Source organism: Castanea sativa, chromosome 8 (assembly GCF_040712315.1).
Source record: "Castanea sativa cultivar Marrone di Chiusa Pesio chromosome 8, ASM4071231v1".
Lineage (NCBI taxonomy): Eukaryota > Viridiplantae > Streptophyta > Magnoliopsida > Fagales > Fagaceae > Castanea > Castanea sativa.
In genome coordinates, this window is record NC_134020.1 from 41,678,346 (window position 1) to 41,700,266 (window position 21,921).

General features: G+C 37.8%; 1 protein-coding gene and 1 pseudogene across 1 annotated transcript; both read left to right on the forward strand.

The window, feature by feature from the left end:
- The first annotated feature begins 1,038 nt into the window (after window positions 1-1,038).
- LOC142608438 (putative laccase-9) overlaps window positions 1,039-21,921 on the forward strand; it is a 30,294-nt pseudogene continuing 9,411 nt past the window's right edge.
- Window positions 6,142-10,069, forward strand: LOC142607559 (serine/threonine-protein phosphatase 7 long form homolog). The gene is made up of 6 exons (XM_075779096.1): window positions 6,142-6,146; window positions 6,308-6,419; window positions 6,539-7,305; window positions 7,400-7,490; window positions 9,484-9,581; window positions 10,021-10,069. Exons 1-6 carry the CDS (start codon window positions 6,142-6,144, stop codon window positions 10,067-10,069), a joined length of 1,122 nt encoding a protein of 373 aa, XP_075635211.1.

Here is a 21,921-nt window from a genome sequence, read left to right on the forward strand (position 1 = left end):
GACATATGAAATATCCCACGCGGTTCATGTGTTTTCGGTTTTCTCTTACTTATTTTTTGAAATATATTTTCAAGATTAAATTGTAATTTACATTTTTTTTTTTGGTGTGACTTAATTTAAAACTTTCTTTTAAAATCCGTTTGGATCTGCTTATTTTGCTAAAATTAAAAAAAATTTGCTAAATATACTATAAATAAAGATAAAAGTTAGTTGAAATAAATTAAATAATACAGTGGAACCTATAAATAGTACTAAAAAGTACAGTAAGACTCATAAATAGTACAAAAAATAAATTGAATAGTAAAATAAGTCAAACAGACACTAAAAATTTCAAATTTTGAATCTTTACCCAGGTTTAGATAGGAGTATTTGTTAAATGTCAGATTAACTTAAACACAGTTTTATGGGTAGAAGTTTTAGAACTATAAGAGGTAGAGTGGAAGTGAGAGGTGTCACATTCACAATATTTTTACAACAAATTATATGTAGTAAGTAGTTATTGGTTCTAATTTGAATCCTCAACTTAAAATTTTTTTTTCCACTCATAACAACTAATAACAACCTACCACTTAGAATTTGCTGTAAAAACAGAGTTGTGAAAATATCGTGAACATGACATTTCTCATTAAAATTACTTCAAATTTTAGAGGTATAAAATTAAATTTTAGTCAAAACATCTTACATGCCTTTAATAGAGTTTAAAATGACGATATTTTGAAGTTAATTGGCACATAACAGACATTATACGCGACATATTAATGAACCAACTTAAATCTGAATTATACATAACTCACAATGCAAGGGGTAGATATTAAAATTTTGAAACTTTGGGAGAAAAATCGAAAATTACTCAAAATTTTATCAGTACAATCTTGAGTATTATCAATTTGTACATGCATCTGTTTCTTTCCGTGCATTTATACTTCTATAAATAGATCCTAAAACCTTGGTCGAAAGACTCGAAACCTAAAGAGAGAAGAGATTGTGAGTGAGATTCAGAGTAGTGTATTTTATGTGTGGTAAGAGTAGTTTGCACAAATGGGAGTAAAGAAGATAGTATTGATCTTAGCTTTTCTGGGGTTCTTGTATCTGGATGGATTGCCGCTTTGCACGGCCTCAGGAGTCCATAATTACACCTACATAAGTGTCACTCACCACCTACTATAGTACTCATTTTTGTTACTGACATATTTGTATAAAGCTTATTTTGATTCAGAAAGCATAATTATATTCAGTCTCATACAAAATAAAGTAAAAAAAAAAAAACTTATCCAAACATCCCTTAGATAAGATCCAACTTTCCCTTCAATCATAAAAGCAGATGCTTTTGAAAAACATGCGGTGACCAATGTGAAGGGAAAGAGAAGTTCACTATTTTCATTTATGTTGAAATATTTTGCTTATGTTTAAGTTACTCAATATATAGAACACCCTTTCCAAATAATGTTACTGTGCTAATGATTTCGTTAGTTGGCCGGTTCTGGAGAGTAAATGGGAAACTAACATCTCGAGTTTCAGAAACTCGAGATTTAATTAAGAAATCGAGTTTTTAAAACTCGAGATATGGTGTTTTGTTACTTCCATTACGTGGACAAATTTTCCATTACGTGGACAAATTTTCCACCTGGAGGAATTGAGCCACGTAGAAATCGAGTTTATAAGACTCGAAATCTGCACAATATTCTCCCTCTTCCCCTTTCAAACGCAAACACTCTCACTCTCTCAAAAATCCTGAAACACTTTCTCAATCTCTCAACTCTCAGTGTCTCAAACGCTCTCTCTCAATCTTTCAACTCTCAGTGTCTCAAACGCTTTCTCTCAATCTCTCAAACACCGAAACCAGCCACCCTCACCCTCTAACGCGCGCCTCTTTCAGAACCCTCTCTCTCTCGCTTCTCAGCTGCTGCCACACCGACTGCCGGTAAGCCTCTCTCTCTTCTCTAATTCCATGGGTGCTTACACCTTTTGGTCCTGTTACTCTGTTTTGGTGTAATTTGTTTGAACATGGCTTTTTCTGAAATGGGTTCTTCTAGATTAATTCACAGAGGCATGCATTTAGGAATTTAATTTTGTTTTTACTGATATAGCAACATTTAGACATCAAAAATTGGCCTTCTCCTTTCTTTAAAGAAATTGTTGTAGCATTGATCGCTGGTTGTGTAACAATATTAGCCTGACCTTGTGACAAAATGCTTCAGTATTATGGTTTTTAAATTTGGGTAACGCGAGTTCTTATTTTTTGTTTGAATGTTTATCATATCTTGTGTTATCTTAATAGCGCATGGCATGTTACTATACTTCCCATCTTGTTAAATTGATTAATCCAGCAAAGCATGAGGAAGCTAATCTGTTGGGCATTGATCAAATTATGTACTTCACAAAAATTGCAAGATATGTTTGATTCATATTAAAGCATGAAGTAGGAAGCAAGATAATTTATGGACAAATTAAATTCGTCAAACATAAAGGCTGTTTGCGTATTAGGTCTAGTTGTGATAAACTATTATATTGTAAAAGGAACTTCTCTCGAACAGCTATAATGCTAATTGGAAAATAATTGATAATTATAACAAAGGCGGTAGATGGGCAAAGGTATTCGTGGGTTTAGAGTGGCTGGAAGGACGGTCAAGTTGCCGATGATTTCAAGTCTTTTATTTGCGGATGATACTTTGGTATTTTGTGGGAATGATATGGAATAACTTTGCCATTTGAAATGTGTTTTGTCGTGTTTTGAAAGCATATCTGGTTGCAAGATATCTGCTCTGCCTATGAAATGCTTGGGGTTGTTGTTGGGGGCTAGTTACAACTCCAAAGCATGGAAACAGAAGTGAGAAGGATGGAAGAAGCTTTACTTGTCAGAAGGAGATAGAATCACCTTAATAAAGAGTACGCTCTCAATTTTGCCCGCATATTTCCTATCCCTGTTAGCATTGCTAGTTGCTTAGAGAAATTACTAAGAGTTTTTTTGTTAGGTGGATAGGAGATGATGTTAAGTTTCACTTGGTAAATTGGAAGATAGTTTGTGAGCCAATTCAATGTGGGAGTTGCATTAGAAGTTTTGGATGTCCTAATAGTGCTTTGTTTGGGAAGTGGCTTTGACATTATGCCATGGAAAAAGACACATTATTGAGAACTTTGATAGATAAAAAAAATTTGGGTTGGAGGGAGGCAGCTGTGTTTTGGGGGTAACCAATGAACCCTATGGTGTGTCCCTTTGGAAACATATTTGCAATCGTTGGGACAGATTTTCTAAACTAATCAAGTTTGAAATGAGCAATTTTTATTATTATTATTTTGGCATGATCCATGGTGTCAGGAGGGGATTTGTAAGGAGACCTTGAGCAATTTTGAATAGCCCGAGATGAGGAGGCTTCGTGGTAGGCCGTATGGACTAGTGGAGCTATTCATTGGGACAATATGTTCACTAGAGCTGTCCATGATTGGGAGTTGTCATTTTTACAATCCTTTCTTAGCCTTCCCTATTCCACTAAAATTACTAGGGCTGGGGAAGACTGGATGTGTTAGACTCCCACTAGGAGCAATATATTTGGGGTTTTACTAATGAAAACCCTCATTTTTCTCCCATGGAAAATCATTTGGAGGGTAAATGTTCCTACCAAAGTAGCTTTCTTCATGTGGACAAGCTGCTAGTGGAAACATTCATACCATGGATAACTTGCTAAAGAGAAATATTTGTATTGTAGAGTGGTGTTGCATGTTTAACGGTGTAACAACAATGGGGAGTTTATAGCCCATTTACTTCTTCACCGTGATTATGTGCAAAGCCTATGGTTATTGGTGTTTTAATTGTATGGACTCCGGTGGGTTATGCCTAAGAGGGTAGTGGATTTGTTGGGTTGTTGGAAAGGCGGTTGTGGCGTACATCATTTTGCATGACTTGGGGGAAATTCTATGATGCCTCATGTGGACTATTTGGAGAGAATGAAACCAACATACCTTTGAAGGGATTAAGAGTTTGCAGTTGAGTTAAAACTGATTTTCTAATGCTTCATGTATGATTGGATGGCTGCTTTGATTGGAAACTCCTTTTCTACTGAAGGAATTTCTGGATTTATGTAATTTTCGATGATACTTTTAGCGTCCCTAGCACACTCCCTGTCTACATGGGGTGTATACTGTTTTTAATAATTCAATTAAATTCTTCAATTACCTATAAAAAAAACTGATAATACTTGTGTTGTGTCAATGCAGAAGGGGAATGTCCCTTTTTTAGGGGACTTCTCTCATATGAAACTCAATTATTTTTCCCCTTCAAATAAGTCCAGATAAGATTCAAAGTTGTCATGGAAGAAATTTGTCTTTTTTTTTGGGAGAGTTTTAAGTTCATTACTACTCTGACCAAAAGGGGAAAAAATCATTACTGGTTTCAAATTGTTTTGTTTTGTTTTTGGAGTGAGACTACTTTCGCAGTATGTAGTGTGGCTGATGTAACAGTGACTTGATGAGCAATACTTGGAAGGTTTGGTAATGGCATTGCCAATGTTGTTGTTGGAGTTGGAGGCTTTGGAGGTGTAGGTGATTGAATTTGAGGATGATGTTCGAAAGCTTCTAATTGATCAAAAAATCGATAGGTTTTTCCATCGGCTTTCCCAGTGCGACCTTCTTTGGTTCTTTTGTGGTACTTGTACACGTTCTCGAATTTCTCCTTGCATTTCTTGGCGCTTCGATTATAACCAAGTTCTGCCAGCTTCCTGATTTAGAAAATGAAACAAAATAAAAATCCATGAAAAATATTTATTAGAAAATAAAAAAAAAACTCAGTTTCTGTTTCTATCACACATTAATTTTAACAAGAAAACAAAGTAGCATTGCCACATAAAATAGACAAGAAGAGTTATGACATAATGAAAACAAGATGCTATAGAAGAGAAGGATGAAACAAAACATATAGGAGGAGTTAAGAATTGGTAGATAACTAAGCACTGTTGTCTCCGATGGAAATTATAGAGCTCAAGCTGGGAGAATTATTCTAGATTTAATTTTCCTAGTACTTTTCGAGAACTAAACTGAACAAGAGTGAACAAAGTGAGATAAGAAAACCAACTGATGTTTATAAACTGAATATAAATTCTGATATCCTTTTTGGAATATTAGAAAAGGGGAAAATGCTTGAAAAGAAAACAAACCCGAATTCCATATGCCTAGAATGAACCTTTGAACTCAACCTACATGTTATATGAGAGAGAGGAAATGCGATTAGGTCCAAAGACCTTGGGCAATTTTCCAGAAAATTTCAAGAATAGAGTCTTGGCCTTGTGAAAACATAATCAAGCAGCCAAAACCGCAACCCAAATCCTACAATCACAATTTTTTCTCTAAACATACTACTATCATAGGGTGCGAACCAAGTCTAAGTGTTCAAGTTGAACCAGAATTCTGTCAAATGCAACCCAACCATTGACCTTCAGCAGCTAATACTACACACAGCTTAAAGAGCATCAATCTCCCTTACACTAATGAACACCAGTGGAACAGATTTAGGCACTACAATGACATCAAACCCCAGCAACACCAGCATGATAAGCAAATCAGAAAGAATGCATCTTCCAGTTCAAAAAATACAAACACCAACTTGTAGGCCAAAAATAAAAGACCTGAACAGCATTTTGGGAATTACAACTAGATAAATTTGGCTTCAGGAGAAGTGGCTACTGATTCAAGCATAATACCTAAGAACCACATGTACTTCAAAATCCACTAGTGTGTTTGTTTCAGACACATTGGGGACAATTTGCATGAATATTCTCAGTATTTTGGGAGTAAAAAAGGATTCATTTTTTATTTTATAAAACTTCATTTTATTTTATAATGGTTTTTTATTAAATTATTAGAATGTCTTAACTCTTAGGCGTCTCTACTAGGGGATCTTTTTTTCTAAACTTCCAATTGAGTCTTTGTAATTAGTACTGTTTATAGAGTCTTGGTAGTTTGCTGGATTTTTCATTCTTCTGATATGCTTCCATCTATTTAACTCAGCTGCACAACTTATTAACCAAGCAAATTGAGTTATTTGGTATTGTTTTAATATAATTTTTTGGTGTGGAAGTAGCTATTAAAGTCCTCGAGTCTGAGCGTGTAAATTCAGATATGTAGAGAGAGTTTAGGCAGGATGTCTTTTTAATGAGGTGTGTTGAACCGTGTTATTTTCCAAAATTTTGACTTGGGATATATGTTCTTCATATCTTGTTTGTTGAGGTTATGTAACTAGGCTTAATATAATTGTTTGTGGGCATTAGAGTTATTTATGAACACTTAATTCTATGGAATATTGTTGCACTCTTTGCAGTATGGAGCCTAGGATCGATGAGGAGCCAGAGATTGTGCGCCCTGGTCCAGAAGATCCTTCATTGTTGACGCGACAACGAAATCATAGATCAGAGGACATTTGGAATGGCGAGGTGAAATATCTAGTTTTAACAACTACTTTAATTTTTACGTCGTCTTTGACTTTTAGCAAGTTCTTTGAAAGTTGTATATCTAATTCTAACAACCGCTATAATTTTTATCCATTTTACAGGACTCGGGCTCACTTACATGCCGTGGTCGCGCTAAGGAGATGGCAAAGATAACGATGCAAGATAATCGGGTGATTGATATTATCAAGTTGGTGGGGTTAGAAGGATTGTTTAGGGTCCCTTCCAGAGAGATAGATCATTGCCTAATATCGGCCCTAGTTGAGCGATGGCGGCCGGAGACTCATACGTTCCATCTTCCACATGGTGAGATGTCAATCACCCTAGAAGATGTGGAGGTCATTTTTGGACTTCCTATAGACGGTGAGGTCTTGGTTGGGCCGACTACTGTGGTGGATGGGAATTGGAGGCAACTATGCGTGGAGTTGCTTGGTTTTGGCGTTCCAGAGAATGACAACAAAACTTTGGTGGGGCAAAGAATTCTCATTAGCCGCCTTGTTGAGCGCATTGTAGAGCCACTGCCTCATGATGCAACGGAGGAGCAAGTACATCAGTATGCCCGGTGCTATATTTTAGCACTACTAGGGGATAAGATTTTCATGGATAAGTCGGGAGATAGGGTGCATCTGATGTTCTTGGAGTTCCTGCGGAACCTTCATGATCCGCCAAAGTATAGTTGGGGTAGTGGTTGCCTGGCATGGTTGTATAGAGAGTTGTGCCGGGCAAGTGATAAAGAGGCATCGCAGATTGGTGGGGCGTTGCAATTGGTCCAGTATTGGGCATGGGCGAGGTTGCCATTCTTGTGCCCGAGGATAGAGCCTCCACCTGGATGCGATTATGGCCCATGGCCAAAAGCTCCACTTGCATTTAAGTAAGTATTTTCCTGATACTTAGTATGTGTTATGCAATGTACTATTCTTAGTAACTAAGTGGTAATATCTTATGTTATTCGATCGTAACTGTAGGTGGGTGCGGGTGCCAAGCCCGAAGAGTAGGCCATCCGGCACGGCGTTGATCCATTATCGTGAGCAATTAGTTAGAATGCAGCCGGACCAGGTAATAATATACAAAATTTCTGTGGAAGTTATGTTAATTTTCCTTAAGAATATGTTGAAATCATTGCTTTAACATATCTTCTATTTTAATTTTTGTTTTTCCCTTTATCTATGTATTCTCCTTTGTTTCACATTTTAAGATGTTATGATAATTGTATTTTGTTTCTACTGTAGATTATATGGTAGCCATATGAGGCGTACTTCGGCCACCTTCCCGACTTCTCGCGTCAGGGAGGGATACGTGGACGACAAGGGTGCCACCGGTGTGTTTTTGCATAGTAGAGACACACCACCCGGATCGTGTCCTTCGACAGTTTGGGTTGGCGCAAGAGTGGCCCGACCATGTTGTGTACGATGATAGATCGCATAGAATAGACTTACGTGGGAAGGTGGAAAAGAATTGGAGGGAGGAGCATGGACCGTATATCCTTACATGGGATACGAGACAACAAATAGTATGCCATGCACCTCCTCGACCGGTGAGATGCCTCGCAATCATGATTATTACCGCTGGTACTGTTCGGTCACTCGAAAGTATGTCGACCGCAACAGCGCTAAATTAGATATAATGGTAATGTGTTAGATTAGATTTTATTGCCTACTTTGTTTTTTCTTCAGTACATGTAGGAACGTAGAATCAATTGATTTCTTTTTTCAGCAAATCTGGTTTGATCTGACTGACCTCCAATTAAAAAGACTTTCTATTACATATAGTATTCTAATAACACTTTTTGTTCTTAGTTGAGTATTTGAGTAGATCAAATCTGATTGTACTGGTTCTTTCTCCGTTTTAGATTGAAAGCCATTTAGCACTGTTGGAGATGCTTCCTGAAGGCAGCCGAGCACACAACCATGTCCGACGTGTCCTAAATAATGTGGCTGGGCTTGGTGGTGGTCTTGCAGCAAATGGGCAGGCAAACAATGGGCATGAGACTGAGTCAACAGCTACTGTAGCCCCAAGCACAAACCCAACACCCCGAAGTACATCGACCCGTGGTCAAGGTGCTACTGCAAGCCCAAGCACAAGTGCAGCTAGGGGCCGTGGTCGGCCTGCTACAGCAAGCCCAAGCACAAGTGCAGGTAGGGGCCGTGGTCGGCGTGCAACAACCCCTCGGGTTGTAACTAGTCCCGAGGTACCTGCACCCATCCCACACGCATCTCCTCCACCTGAGGTTCCTCCACCCATCCCAGATGCATCTCCTCAACTCGAGGTCCCTTCACCCACCCCACCTTCGCAACCCAGTATTGATCTTGGTTTTGATTTTCATATGACCCCTCCTACGCACCCTGAGACACCCTCATACCCACCCACCAGCTCCAATGCACCCAATTTGCCCATGACAATGATCCCCACTCCTAGCTATACAGAGTATCATTACCCACCTACCTCATCCTCATCCGACCCTTTGGGACCTTCGATTGGGATTGACACTGATGTACCGGATGAGCATCCCCCTCAGTAGCCCTCACCCCCACGAGGTAGACCACAACGTACTAGAAGAGCACCCACTTGTGGGACTGGTGGACACAAAATAGGACACAAAGGCAGCTCTATGGTATGATAACATTACCAACAATGTAATGATATATCTTGTGGTTCACTTTATTCTTATCATTACACCGAATATTGATTGTATGCATCTAATGTCTTTGCAGCACGATGATGAGCCTAAGGATGATGCCCCACAGCCTCCTCCCCTGGCGCCCAAACATTACATAAGGGTTAAAAAACGCAAAATTGGTGAATCTTGAAAAAGAAGCAATACCTGAAATGTGGTGGATGTGGATGTGGATAATGTGAGGCAATGAGTTACAGTAAAATTAATTCCAAGCTTGGCTGCTTTTTAATTCATTTTTGCCACATGCTTTTTAGGAATTTTTTGATTTCTTTACTTGTTGAATTGTTTGTGATAGTGCTTCTAAATCATGTCTGTTTGCTTTTAAGGATGTAATTTATTTTCATATTGATAAGTGGAATTTGATATTATTTCTAGAGTGCAGAATTGATACCCACAGTAGAAGGTTTTGTTGCTGTCGGCACAGAGAGTATTCCTCCATCGTCTGTCATTAAGCAACTGGCTGTAGCTGTTGAGTAAGTTTTTGTTGTTCAAATTTTTTGCCTTTATTTTTTTTGCTGTTAACTTTGGCTTTCCCTTTTGTGGAGGAAGAAAATACATTTCTCAATTCGAAACAACCCCCCCCCCCCGCACCCCTCCGCTCTGCGGGCACATGCAGTGCATGCATTGCTATAATCTTTAGTTACCACAATATGAGATTTCATTTCTTTGTTCCCGGTGTATTTAACTTGCTTCCCTACAACCTTTGCGCATCTTGCCTGTGGCCGGAAAGAAGTTGAAGTCATTGAAAGACTGTTCGGCATCATCTGCAAGTTCTTCACCCGTCGGGGAGAGGCTGGCCTCGCCTCTCTGCAGTCAAGTCGTTAGTGCTTCGTGAAAAGGAGGAGAAGCTTACATTTGATTATGGTGATAATGAGAAAGTTCTGTCTTTGGTTAATTCACTGTTTGATGCAGGTATGTGCACTTTTTTGTGACCTGGTTGCAGAATCTTCCTGTTGGATGAACTTTTTATCTTTTATTTTTATGCATTCTCCCGTGATGATCTTTCACTTCGTTGTAATATATGCAAGATATTTGCAGAGGGAAAGTTTCTCGAAGGAAGATCACCGTGATTCGCAGGCAACCACAGTAACATCTTTGCCAAGGGATATTCATGGTGCTCCTGCTGAAAGCCTTGTTGTTAAGCTAGCTGAAGTCATTGGAAGCTTCAAAACCCTGCGGAAAATGGTGCTGTTTTGGAGCAGGGTAGTTGTGGAAGTAAGTCAGTTTCATAGAACTTGAATTTTCTGGTCTTTTCAAAATGGTTTCTATTTAAGAATAAATATTATACATGCTTTACAAGTCATTGGGATCTGGTTTTTTGAGTCTTTTCTTCGAGGTATACGAAATGCGTTTGTGAAAAGATATGTTGTCAATGCAGTGAAATTAGTCATCTTAAATTAAAATTCATCCATCATCTTTGGAAAGGAAAAAATAAAAAAACTGCACATGTTCTAGTGATATTTACAATGTTAGTGATCACTTTCAGTACATATTGGTGCACATTTCTCCTGTTAAGTAATATTCTTATTCTGTTTTCACCTAGAGCATAGTTTTTGTTATAATATCACTAGTTTTTGAGATAGCAATATAGTGTCGCTTTGATACATTGGAATAGGATGCATTAATGCTTCTTTATCATTAATCTTCAGATAACATATGTTCTGAATTCTATTGCATATGTAGCTGAGAAGAGTTTGGTCTGAAGGGCAATATGTGGCTGGGATTCCTATGGATGAGATTTCGGATCTAAATTCCTGTCTATTTTATCAGCAGTTACAAGTTATTAATTGCTGTGTTTCCCGGAAAAGGCGTCAGGCTATTGCCACTAAATCATTAGACTCTGTCATGAGGGAGGTCACTACGTATGCCGCAGAATCGCCTTCTTCGAAGACATGCTTCCTTCAAGCCCTATATTGTATGCTAGAATAAGCACCGAGAGCTTGTTCTTCGACTAGGTGCCGATTGTCCATGTAGTAATCTTACAATGTTGGAAACCGGTGAACCTGTGTACTCCCCGGTGACCCGTGTCCGGTTAATAATTTCGCTAAACAATAACTCCCGTTGTATTCTCCTGTAAATGAGATCTTTATGTACCGATAAATGTAGGAAGCACCTTTGCTTACAGTAAGATCTTATCAAAGAAACCGAGGAATTTGTGCTTCGAACAGGCAGGTTAGTATACTAATAATTTCATCTAACTCATTCAGTTGTATTCATGTTTTGAGCCTTTTGCTGTTGAATTATTGTTTAAATGGTCCTTATATGTACCCTTTAGGTATGTAGCCTTTGTGAATGTAATCTGTTAAATACAAGTATCATCTCTGTGCCTTTCATATGCTTGACCTACATTCATTCATTCATTCCACCTCACCCCATTATCCCCTGAGCCAGGGCCTTGGGGCTATATTCTTTATGTTCAGTGGGCCTTAAAATAGCTTGATTCATTCTTCATTTGAGGAAGCCATGCAAACATGTTTTCCTTCATCTTTGCTGGCAGTATTTGATTGTTGTTTTCAAATTCAACCTGTCACAGGATTAAGGCAGCTAATATTTTTTTAATTAGAAAAAGGCTTACTGTCTGCACACACGTAAATGTGTGTATAGGTCTCCAAGCTTTCTCATTGTGATACAAACGTTTAAAAAATGTTATTTTAACTGCAGAAGTGAAATACATAAATGTGGCTGAAGAGAAGTCAATTTATGCATATCATTATCATTTATATCATAATATCATTTACGTATCAAAAAAAAAAATATACATTATTAATTCTCGGTGGCACTCCTATAAGATGTTGTATATTTAATAAAGGCTAGTCATATATGGACATTTTGTTTTGGTAATGAGCTCTAGCTTAAAGGACATTTCGAAGCTGGTGGCTTGGTTTGCAACTCTCCAGCAGAAGCAAGTAAAGGTAGTTGGAGACATATGGAAATATATACCAATATAAGCCATAAATGAGTGAACAAATGAATGAATAAAGAATTGATAGAAAAATTTTCAGTGTGATCTTTCTATGGCTACAATGAATTTTTTCCCCAAATGTAAATTTCATGCTTCAATACAATAATAATTTTTACTTTCTATTATGATTGGTTTTTCTTTCCAAACACTTTCAGATCATATCTCTGTTAGGTTTGATTTTACCTTTGAAACAAAAAACAAAAGAAGTCCATAAATGGGGACTAAGCCCATTTTTGTTATCATTGGCAGAGGCCCTGCCCTTGGGACCGTACTCTATAAAGCAGCAGCCTATCATATGGCTACTACTTTTTTGTTATTGGAACCTCAAAAATATTTTTTCCATTACGTAACATAAGTTACATATATGATCTACATAGGCACAAGCTTTCATACTCCTTATGATTATTTTTGCACCAATGCTTCTAAGAGCAAAAATCGATGTATATATGATTACACATTAGCTGTAGCCTAAAGAGCGTAATCCAAATTTTCCCTTGCACTAGTTAATTCCAGTCAGTTTTATAACTGCCAAAATAGGAAATCAGATATGTCAATCTACTGTTAGATGTTATGAATAAAATTTGCAGTTCAAATTATTTTTTTAGGAGAAAGAACTTATTTGCTTGTGACACATTTTCTATTCTAGATGTTCAGTTGGTTGGAGAATATTAGTCATATTGGATTGTCCCTTTTTTTTTTTTTTTGGGCCATCACATGATAGGGGGTGTGAAAGAGATAAGTTCCACATTTTGAGTTTGGTATGGTCTTGGTTGTGAAATTATGTACTAGTTAGGCTTCTCCACATACTCGCTTAAGCTTTTGGGCAAGAAGCTTTAACAAGTCTCAAACTTATTAGTAAATAATATGGGACAACAGAGTATTACTCATAGTTTTACTATTGAACAGGTTCTGCTGCAGGCTGGGGCCGGCAAGCTGATTCTGGTGTGGTTAAGGTAAGAGCAAGTAACCTGAAGAAACATAGTCAATCTAACGTGTCAGGCTAAATTGGACCGTTCAAATGTCCATTGGACTGTTCAAATGTCCATTGGACCGTTCAAATGTCCATTGGACCGTTCAAATGTCCATTGGACTGTTCAAATGTTTATTATGGTGATTTTTAAAGATGAGATAATTGTGAACTGTCCATTGGACTGATATTTTAGCATGTTGGAGGAAATGGGAGGCCGAATCAATTTTTAGTCTTTGGACATAGAAATGATTATGATAGTGACTTAACCAAGTAGTTGTGTTATTCCTTTGTTTTCTCTTACTATGTTGGCAAATTGATTATTGTAGAAGATAGCATTGGCAACTCGTTGGCAACAAATGTATCTAGCAAAGGCTGGACCTTTGTTTAGAACTTGCAATGTTTTGAATACACACTTTTTTTTTCTCTTAATGTTTTCTTCTCTTCCTTTAGCGAATATACTTATCTTCTTAATCTTGAATGGTTGGTTGAGGGAAACTTATCCATATTCTTTAATCCTCTCTAATGGGTGGTCTTGCTTTTATAGGTTCACCTGAATATAAAACTAGTTCTTTACCAAAATCTCTAGGGAAGGATGACACTCCGTTTCCAAAAGGTCCAATTTTCTTTATTTATTTATTTTTTGGTTATTGCCTGTTTGTGTTGATTTTACCTTTCTCTGCACAATCTATGATTGATTTCCTCTTTTGTTGATTTCCCTTGAATGAGCTTGTCATCTTCTTGTTCTTTTTATTTTTTAAAGAAATTTTCAGGCTATTCAGGCAAACGAGGGAGAAAAGGAGACAAAATTGCTAATGGTAGAAGGAGCACAGTCTCTAAAGAACCACAACCACTGGAGCTTAAAGTTGAGCAGGGTGGGTACTTGGAAGTATGCTTTTGGTTTAAAGGCATTATATTTATTATTTTATTGAGATGAGGATGTGACGTTAAAGACCCTATTATTTATTATTTATTACAGTTCTTATGTAATTATTTAGAAGATTAAATTCAATAAGGATGTGATGTTAAAGACCCTATTTACACCCTCCAATAAAATATTGACACTGTCAGATTTTTAAATTGAAAGCATAGTGACTAGTACATATGATAACAACCCATTAAAAGCTAATATAATCAAATATTTATTAAGAAAACAAACAAACCGATAAAAAAGATTTCTGTCGTCTGAAGACTCTAAACACAATGAGAAGCTGCTGGATCAATGTTGGTGTTGTTGGTGTTGTCTGAATTTCATTCAACAGAAAAAACCTTTTGATGATTCCATAACAATCTGCAAGCATTTGTTTCAATTGCCATCTCCCTGCTCTGAACCCAACCACTGTAAACTCCATTTTTCTCATCCTCATAAGCCTTGTCAGAGTCAGAATCATACTGTTCCTCCCTGCTCCCACAATGGATGTCAAAATATATTGGTCCAAGATACAGTGAACTCTTTTATTTGTATGCTTAATAGGGACATTTTCCAGACAGAGAGGTCAAATAGTGAAGATGTCAGTGGATTGGTCGAAGAATGGCCTTCTAAGAAAGACATAGGCCATATGTTTGAGTTTATAGCATGTTATGTTGCATGTGAAAGAGCTAATGTCTCAAAAAGTGTCCTGAGTCAGATTTTAGAATACTTGACATCACAAAATAATTTTCCAACTAGTGTTTCCTCTCATCACATAACTTCAACAAGAAGGGAGAAGCAGGTGCTTGCCCTTCTAGAAGTAGTGCCTGAGATTGACTGGAATGCTTCTTATGTATTAGGCCTATGTGAGAAAGCACAATTTTACCAGGTACATTTAAATATATTTCTTATGATGTTTACCTGGGAATCATATTGTTGCAATCTAGAAATCCTCTGTTTTTCTTAGCTGTAATATTAGTTCTGTTGTAATTTTATAGGTTTGTGGCTTCATTCATACTATCAGACATGAGTACCTTGCTGCTTTGGATAGGTACATGAAGGATGTCGATGAACCCATTCATGCTTTCTCCTTTATCAACAAAACATTTTCCAAGTGAGTAAGGTGTTCTTTAAACTTTCACAGGGTGTAGAATGATCCCTATTCCCCTTTTAGCTTAGCATATCTAGATTTCTTCCTATTTCACTGCCCTTTTTTCTATTTGTTCCTTCTGGCTTCTATGTACTGGTTGATGAGACTTACTATTCCCCTTTCACAGGGTTTATGCAAGTTCCTTCTGACACTTCATTCTCACACAAATGTGAGTGGAGGGTGAGGTTGAGGGTTTAGAAGTAACTCACTGGTTGTGTAAGTGTAACTTTCAATCATTAGGAAAAAAAATTTCAGTTGACTTTGGATTTAATGAGGTGGCAAACGACCAATACGTCCCTTACTGGACCAAGTTAATTGTCGACAACATTTGCTGACTTGCATTAGAATGCCTAGTAATTCTTAATTCTGTGAGTTGATAAATGTATGCCTATCAGGTTTTTATTTTTATTTTTTGGGGGGTGGGGGGGTTAGAACTAGCTGCCTTCTTGTGGTACAATAGTTAGGTGTGTTTCATGTTGTCAAGTGTTGACGTGTGCTTCTACTTGAATGTAAAATATATAGGGAGGGTTTTGGAAAATGATCTTCTAAAAATGGTCCATAAATTGTATATTCTGAGTTTTGTCCTCCATAGACAGGTTATAATTCTTTGCTGTCATTTTTCTCCTTAAGTTGTCTGTTTTACACATGAACAATCACATCCCCTTGTGCACTTGAAGTTCAATAATCATGGTATATATCCACTTGTATATTTTATATGTATTTGTGACCATATTGTATGGTTTAATGAGGGGTTACACCTAATTGTAAAAAAGTCTACGATTATATGGTTTGTGGTTTGAAATTTTGTTCAATTGCTGATGTCACTTTTTTTTTAGTTTGCTTAAAACAAGTGAGGGAAAGGGGGATTCAAATCTAGGTTCTCCTCGTAAAAGAGACTGAGCATATTCATTGAGCCACAAAGCTCTTGGTTGATAATCTCACTTTTGACAATAGTTGTTGAAAGCTTCCAAGGTTTCTTGTTTGTGTGTGTGTGTGTGAGTGCATGTAGTTTAAGAAAAGATAAGTTAGAGTTTGTAGTGAAAGAATTTGTTGATGTGTATATTTTGATATCAATTATGTTTGGTACCTGCAAAGAGAGTCATTTGGTTTCATTGATTCTGACTTTGTTGGATGACTTGTTTCATCATGCAGATAAAGGTAGTGCCTTTTGACATTCCAGTGTAATAGTTGGTTTCATGAAGGCTGAGCAGTGAAAATAGAGGTGACAAATTCCAAGATGGTGAAAAAAATAACTTCAGCAAAGCTGTCTGATAGGAAAAATAACTTCATTTTTCCAATGGCTTCACTGTAGATTAAATCTTCAAGGTGATGCCTTGAAATACTCCAAAGGTTCAAAATTAAATTTCCATGATGACATCAATGAGTTATCTGCGGGGTGTTTGGGTTATAGAGACTAGTTACAAAGATTTTATTTTTTACTTTTATAATTTGTAAACTCCTTATATAGTATAAATAGCCTTAACTGGCATGCAGTGGTTTTTCTTTTGGAGATGTTTTTTCTACTTTATCATTTGGTGCATTGCCAATTTGTGGTTAATAATCACAATCTTGCGGAAGACAAAATTGAGATAAATTGATAATTAATCAATAATTTCGGTGGATTTTCAACTAAAGGATCTAAAAAGATTTCAACCATGAATTTAAAATATGGGATAAATATTGCCACCAGTCATTTCAAATCAATTGTTGTCAAATAGGGAAGTTTATTGATATGCTAAGGTTAAAATTTGTATCTTATTTAAAATTTACAAGAAAAAGAAAAAGAAAAAAAAGAAACAAAAGCAGAGAGTTAAGGCGTGACGTGTAGGAAATTATTTGATTTGAGAAAAAAAGCTCGGTGGTTTAGTTGTTTCAAATGTTAGATCTGTTCAGTGGGGCTCATGGAACCTTTGGAAGTGGAATGCCAAAGGATGATCAGAGTCTTTGATGACAATGGAGATGGACGAATTGATTTCAAAGAATTTGTCAAAGAATTTAAATAATGACATTCAGTGTTACGTTAGAAAAGCAAGTTTTACTCACGGAATATTGAGTTTAGACCATAATTTTCACCAAGCACTTATAATTCTTGCAAACACTAATACAAGTACATCTTTTCATAACATACCAACAACGAACAACAGGGAAAAAATGAGCAAGTGATTTCCTATAAACTTAGCCAAAAGTAATGAACAATTCATCTTTAGATTTGCAAAAGGTGCACGTACAATAGGATCATTTGCCCTCACGATCAACAACATTTTGTATTGCACAAAACGTGTAGACATCAACAACAACGTTGAATGTTCGTAGGTAGAAATTTTTGGAAGTCATCATTGCTTGAATCTGAGAAGTCTGAAATGTCACTTTCATCATCTAACGCAGTAATTTCATTAATAGACTTCATGGCTCGCTCTTGCGCCTTCCCCTTTAGATGCTTCCTAGCTTTTTGGACTGCATGAAAACGGTCTAACTGCCTTTGCATTTGATTGTTCTCTTGTTCAAGGCGAGCAAGTATGTTGGCAGGCTCATCTCTAGGTAACTCGGCTAAGCGTGCCTTAGGAACTCGTAGCCCGTGCCATCGACAATACACCTCCAACTCACACCTCTTCTCGTATAGGGTTGACCATGGTGGTTCTGCTACGGTGAACTCCATTGCGGTGGTATCTGTACTTAGTTTTGTAGGTTTGCCGACCATGATGTGGCCAACGCTTCCAAGACTCTCGTACGTGTATATTGGCATATTAACAAAATCTCTCTTCTTTCCAACCCATTTCCCTCCATAGTGGTCTGTGTATGTTTGTAGTTGTTGATCTGCTGGAACTTGTGATAATTCATTTGTTAAAGTAGATTGAAACTTGTTTCTACGTGTACGAGATGATGTTGAGGCGTTGTGACTCATAGCTTACTCAACCTACAAAGTTAGTGGTGTAGGAATAAGAAAAGAATTGTGGTACATTTATAACCTCATTCCACTGTGTATTCAATAATAAAATTTAACATATTCAGGCTTGTCATGTCAATATAGGCTGGAAAACCACGATACGAATTTTTTGTTCAAATGTTCCCAATGTCATAGTGAGATTCTCTTATTCTGCGTAGTTGCGGTGTCTTGCCATGACTATTCAAATGAACAGTATTCATGTGAAGAGTATTTAGCATGCTTGTGTTTCATCTGACATGAACTTGACAAGACAATACCGAGTTGTGTTAAATGCATCATAAACTTTTCAGGGGTCTTCTGCATCCTTGAAAACAGTGCATTGCAAAATGATGCAGATCTGTGTATTGACGTGAGTGTGAATGATATGACTAGATAGGGTTCAACAGTGCCGAGCTATTGAGCAGCACATGTAGCACTATGAATATCAGTGTAGCAATGGTGGACAGCTGACCCCCAAACTCGAGAATTTGTTTTAATAAATTTAGATTTTGAATAAGGGCTCTCAACCTAAACTTGTTGTCTCCAATTATATATGTAAGTACACAAAGATGGATCGAAACTGACCAAAATGGAACAAAGTGGACTGAATGGACCAAATCAGACCAAATCAGACCAAATTAGACCAAAATAGACCAAAATAGACCAAATCAGACCAAATCAGACCAAAACAGACCAAAACAGACCAAATCAGACCAAATCAGACCAAATTAGACCAAAATAGACCAAAATAGACCAAAACAGACCAAAACAGACCAAATCAGACCAAATTAGACTAAATCAGACCAAATTAGACCAAAATAGACCAAATCAGACCAAATTAGACCAAATGGACCGATTTTATTTTCCACTACAACTCAAGTATTAAAGAATCGAGATTTCCAAAGAACTCGAGTCTCTAAAACTCGATTTTTACTAGGCAAATTTTTTTTTTCCAACAGAAGCATGCTCTGTTTCAAGCAGAGAGGCATGCCCTGTTTCAAGAAAATTTGCCCAGTGGAACTCGAGTCTCTAAAACTCGATTTTCACTGGGCAAATTTTTTTTTCCCAGCAGAAGCATGCTCTATTTCAGGCAGAGAGCAATGCTCTGTTTTAGTGAATATAGCCCAGTGGAACTCGAGTCTCTAAAACTCGATTTTCACTGGGCAATTTTTTTTTCCCCAACAGAAAATGCTCTGTTTCAGGCATAGTTTTACAATGTAAATGCACTCAAATCACAACAAAATTCATTCGTAATATATCACCATTCTAAACATGTCCAACCACACTTAATTTGCAATTCTAACCATACTACTCAAATCACAATCTTCATAGAGGTACATTGGATAGAGAATTACAAGTACATTCAACAACAATCAAAAAGTTCACATAGAGCCAATACAACGTAGTTACTTTTCCTAAGATCAGCGGTCCGCATGACAAAAACGTTGTCCATGGAAGGATGCCTGAAAAACGTAGAGTATTTACGTTAGGAGACAAGATAGTAAACATTAGGTAAACATCGAATGAACAACAATTATTTAAACGATGCATAACTTTTTGCCAACCTACCTAGTGTGGAACATGGCCGCTTGTGGAAGCACCACGGGACTGCGGACATTTTCTGCGGTTATGCCCGAAAGCATGACACAGTCCACATGTCTGCTTGGGTTGACTCTCTATCAAATCTGCGTCCTCCCTCCGCCATCCCGGTTCTTGATCCTTATTCCTCACTCCATCCATCTCATTCCTTATTCGTGACTTCACCGGTCGACCTTTGGCCCGCAACAATGCCGGATTAGGCAACCACTTTGGCCCCATGGGATCCCTCCATAATGACTGTGACTTAGGAACCACAAATGCATGCTCATAAGTGTTAAGGGCATGGTTCAAACCATAACATGGGTGAATATACGTGGTCGAATCAATATGTAAATAGTCACATACTCTAATTGCATGTGAACACGGGATCCCTATATTTTGCCATTTCCCACAACTGCATGTTTTTCCCTTAACCGAACTTCGTAACTGTGGTTTTCCCCTCCTGCGCTACACATGTCGAGTTGGGTAACTACTTGAAATATCAGCTCTTCATTGCTAAATGGCTTGAGATAGTGTTTCTCAAATTTACGCTTATTTCCATCCCACGTGGATAAGGCATATTCACTCCATTTCTTACCCTCTGACAACTCATAATGGTATTCTTTGTGCCGGTCGTGGAAATATTGAACAAGTTTGTTCCAAGTGAACTCAACCAACGCGGCAATAGGAAGGCCCCGTGCACCTTTCAGCACACCATTGAAACACTCTGATATATTGGTTGTCATTGCTCCAAAACGTCTCCCACCATCGTATGACTGGGTCCACATGTCCACATCCTCGCTCATTAGTTATGTGTATGGAAGATAATCTTGATTATTTTCCTTACCATCCCTCCCCGTCACCTTCTTCTTCTTCCTAATGGCCTCAATTTCCACCTGCTTAATGGAGTCCATTATGGTAGCAAATTTAACTACCTGACTAGCATATCCCGCTTTCAACGCCGCTGACTTTAGAGTCGAGTTCTGAAAATGGGTGTTGAAGTTGCTAGCAACATGTCGAAGACAATATCTATGAAATACCCCGCTTTTCCATCATCCCTTCTAGGCCAGTTTGCAATGGCGTTTTTGATACCGAGATGTCGGTCGAAATTATGCAAATGCCGTCGTCGTGTATCAAGTGGCCAATCGTTTCTCTGAGGCATAGTAAAAACCACCTCCAACTGGACCTCGACTCACAATCCACAATAGCAAAGGCGAGAGGGAATACCTTGTTGTTAGCATCGGTTGCCATTGCGACCAACAACTTTCCCTGATATTTACCATACAGATAAGTCCCATCAATACTGATAATCGGCTTGCAGTATTTGAATCCTGATATGCATGGACCAAAAGACCAAAACACATAATGCAACAATACGGTGTGATCTTCATCGGTGGGTGTGACACGATAGCAAAACTGGGTAGTCGGGTCCTGATCAATATACGCCATTAGCAACTTTTGCAGCCTTTGGTAAGATTCTTCCCAATCTCCAAACATAAGCGCAATCGCCTTTTGTTTCGCATCCCATACCTTGTAGTAAGAAGGCTTATGGCCATTATATTTCGCCTCTATCAGAGATCTGAGATGCTTAATTTGAGTGGTGTGATCCTCATGTAACTTGTTATGGATTTCTGCTGCAATAAAATTACAACTCATCATTCTACCATCATTTCGCACCCCAATCGGTATACACATGTGAGGACCCACATACACGGTGACCATCCATAGATTTTGGAGCTCGGGCTTCATAACTGCGTAGACATACCACTTGCATGACTCATGCACGCATTTCGCACAAAAATTTTTCCTCGTCGACCTAGTGATCTTAAAGTGTTTGTTTTCCTTGAGGGCACAAATTGTTAATACGCGCTTCACCTCCACTTTACTGGCAAAAGTCAACCCTTTGCACAAATTCATCCCCTCTCTCCAAGTAGACACAAATGGCATCTGAATATGCGAAGGATCAACCATATTTTCCCAAGTATTTGCAGAGAATGACAACGCAGGAGGTGCGTAGGCAGGGATTGTGTTTGTAATGCTTTGGACACTAATAACATTGTCTGCATCAGGTTCACCACCGTCCAATGTCTCATCGTCATCAATGTCCCTCTCAAAGTCCCCAAAGTCCCCTCTCTCAATCATGTCTTCATAGTCATCTTTATCGGCAAAATCTTCACCGTTAATGGCAAGATTCTCATCAACATAGTCGTCATCATCATCGTCATCATCATTGTTAACGACAGTAGTCTCATCAACATAGTCGTCGTCGTCATCATCATTGTTAACGGCAATAGTCTCATCAACATAGTCGTCGTCATCATCA

Coding starts and splice junctions, on each gene's coding strand:
- LOC142607559 (XM_075779096.1), top strand. Junction 7,306..7,399: donor AAAGCTCCACTTGCATTTAA/GTAAGTATTTTC, acceptor TCGTAACTGTAG/GTGGGTGCGGGTGCCAAGCC. Junction 7,491..9,483: donor TTAGAATGCAGCCGGACCAG/GTAATAATATAC, acceptor TATTATTTCTAG/AGTGCAGAATTGATACCCAC.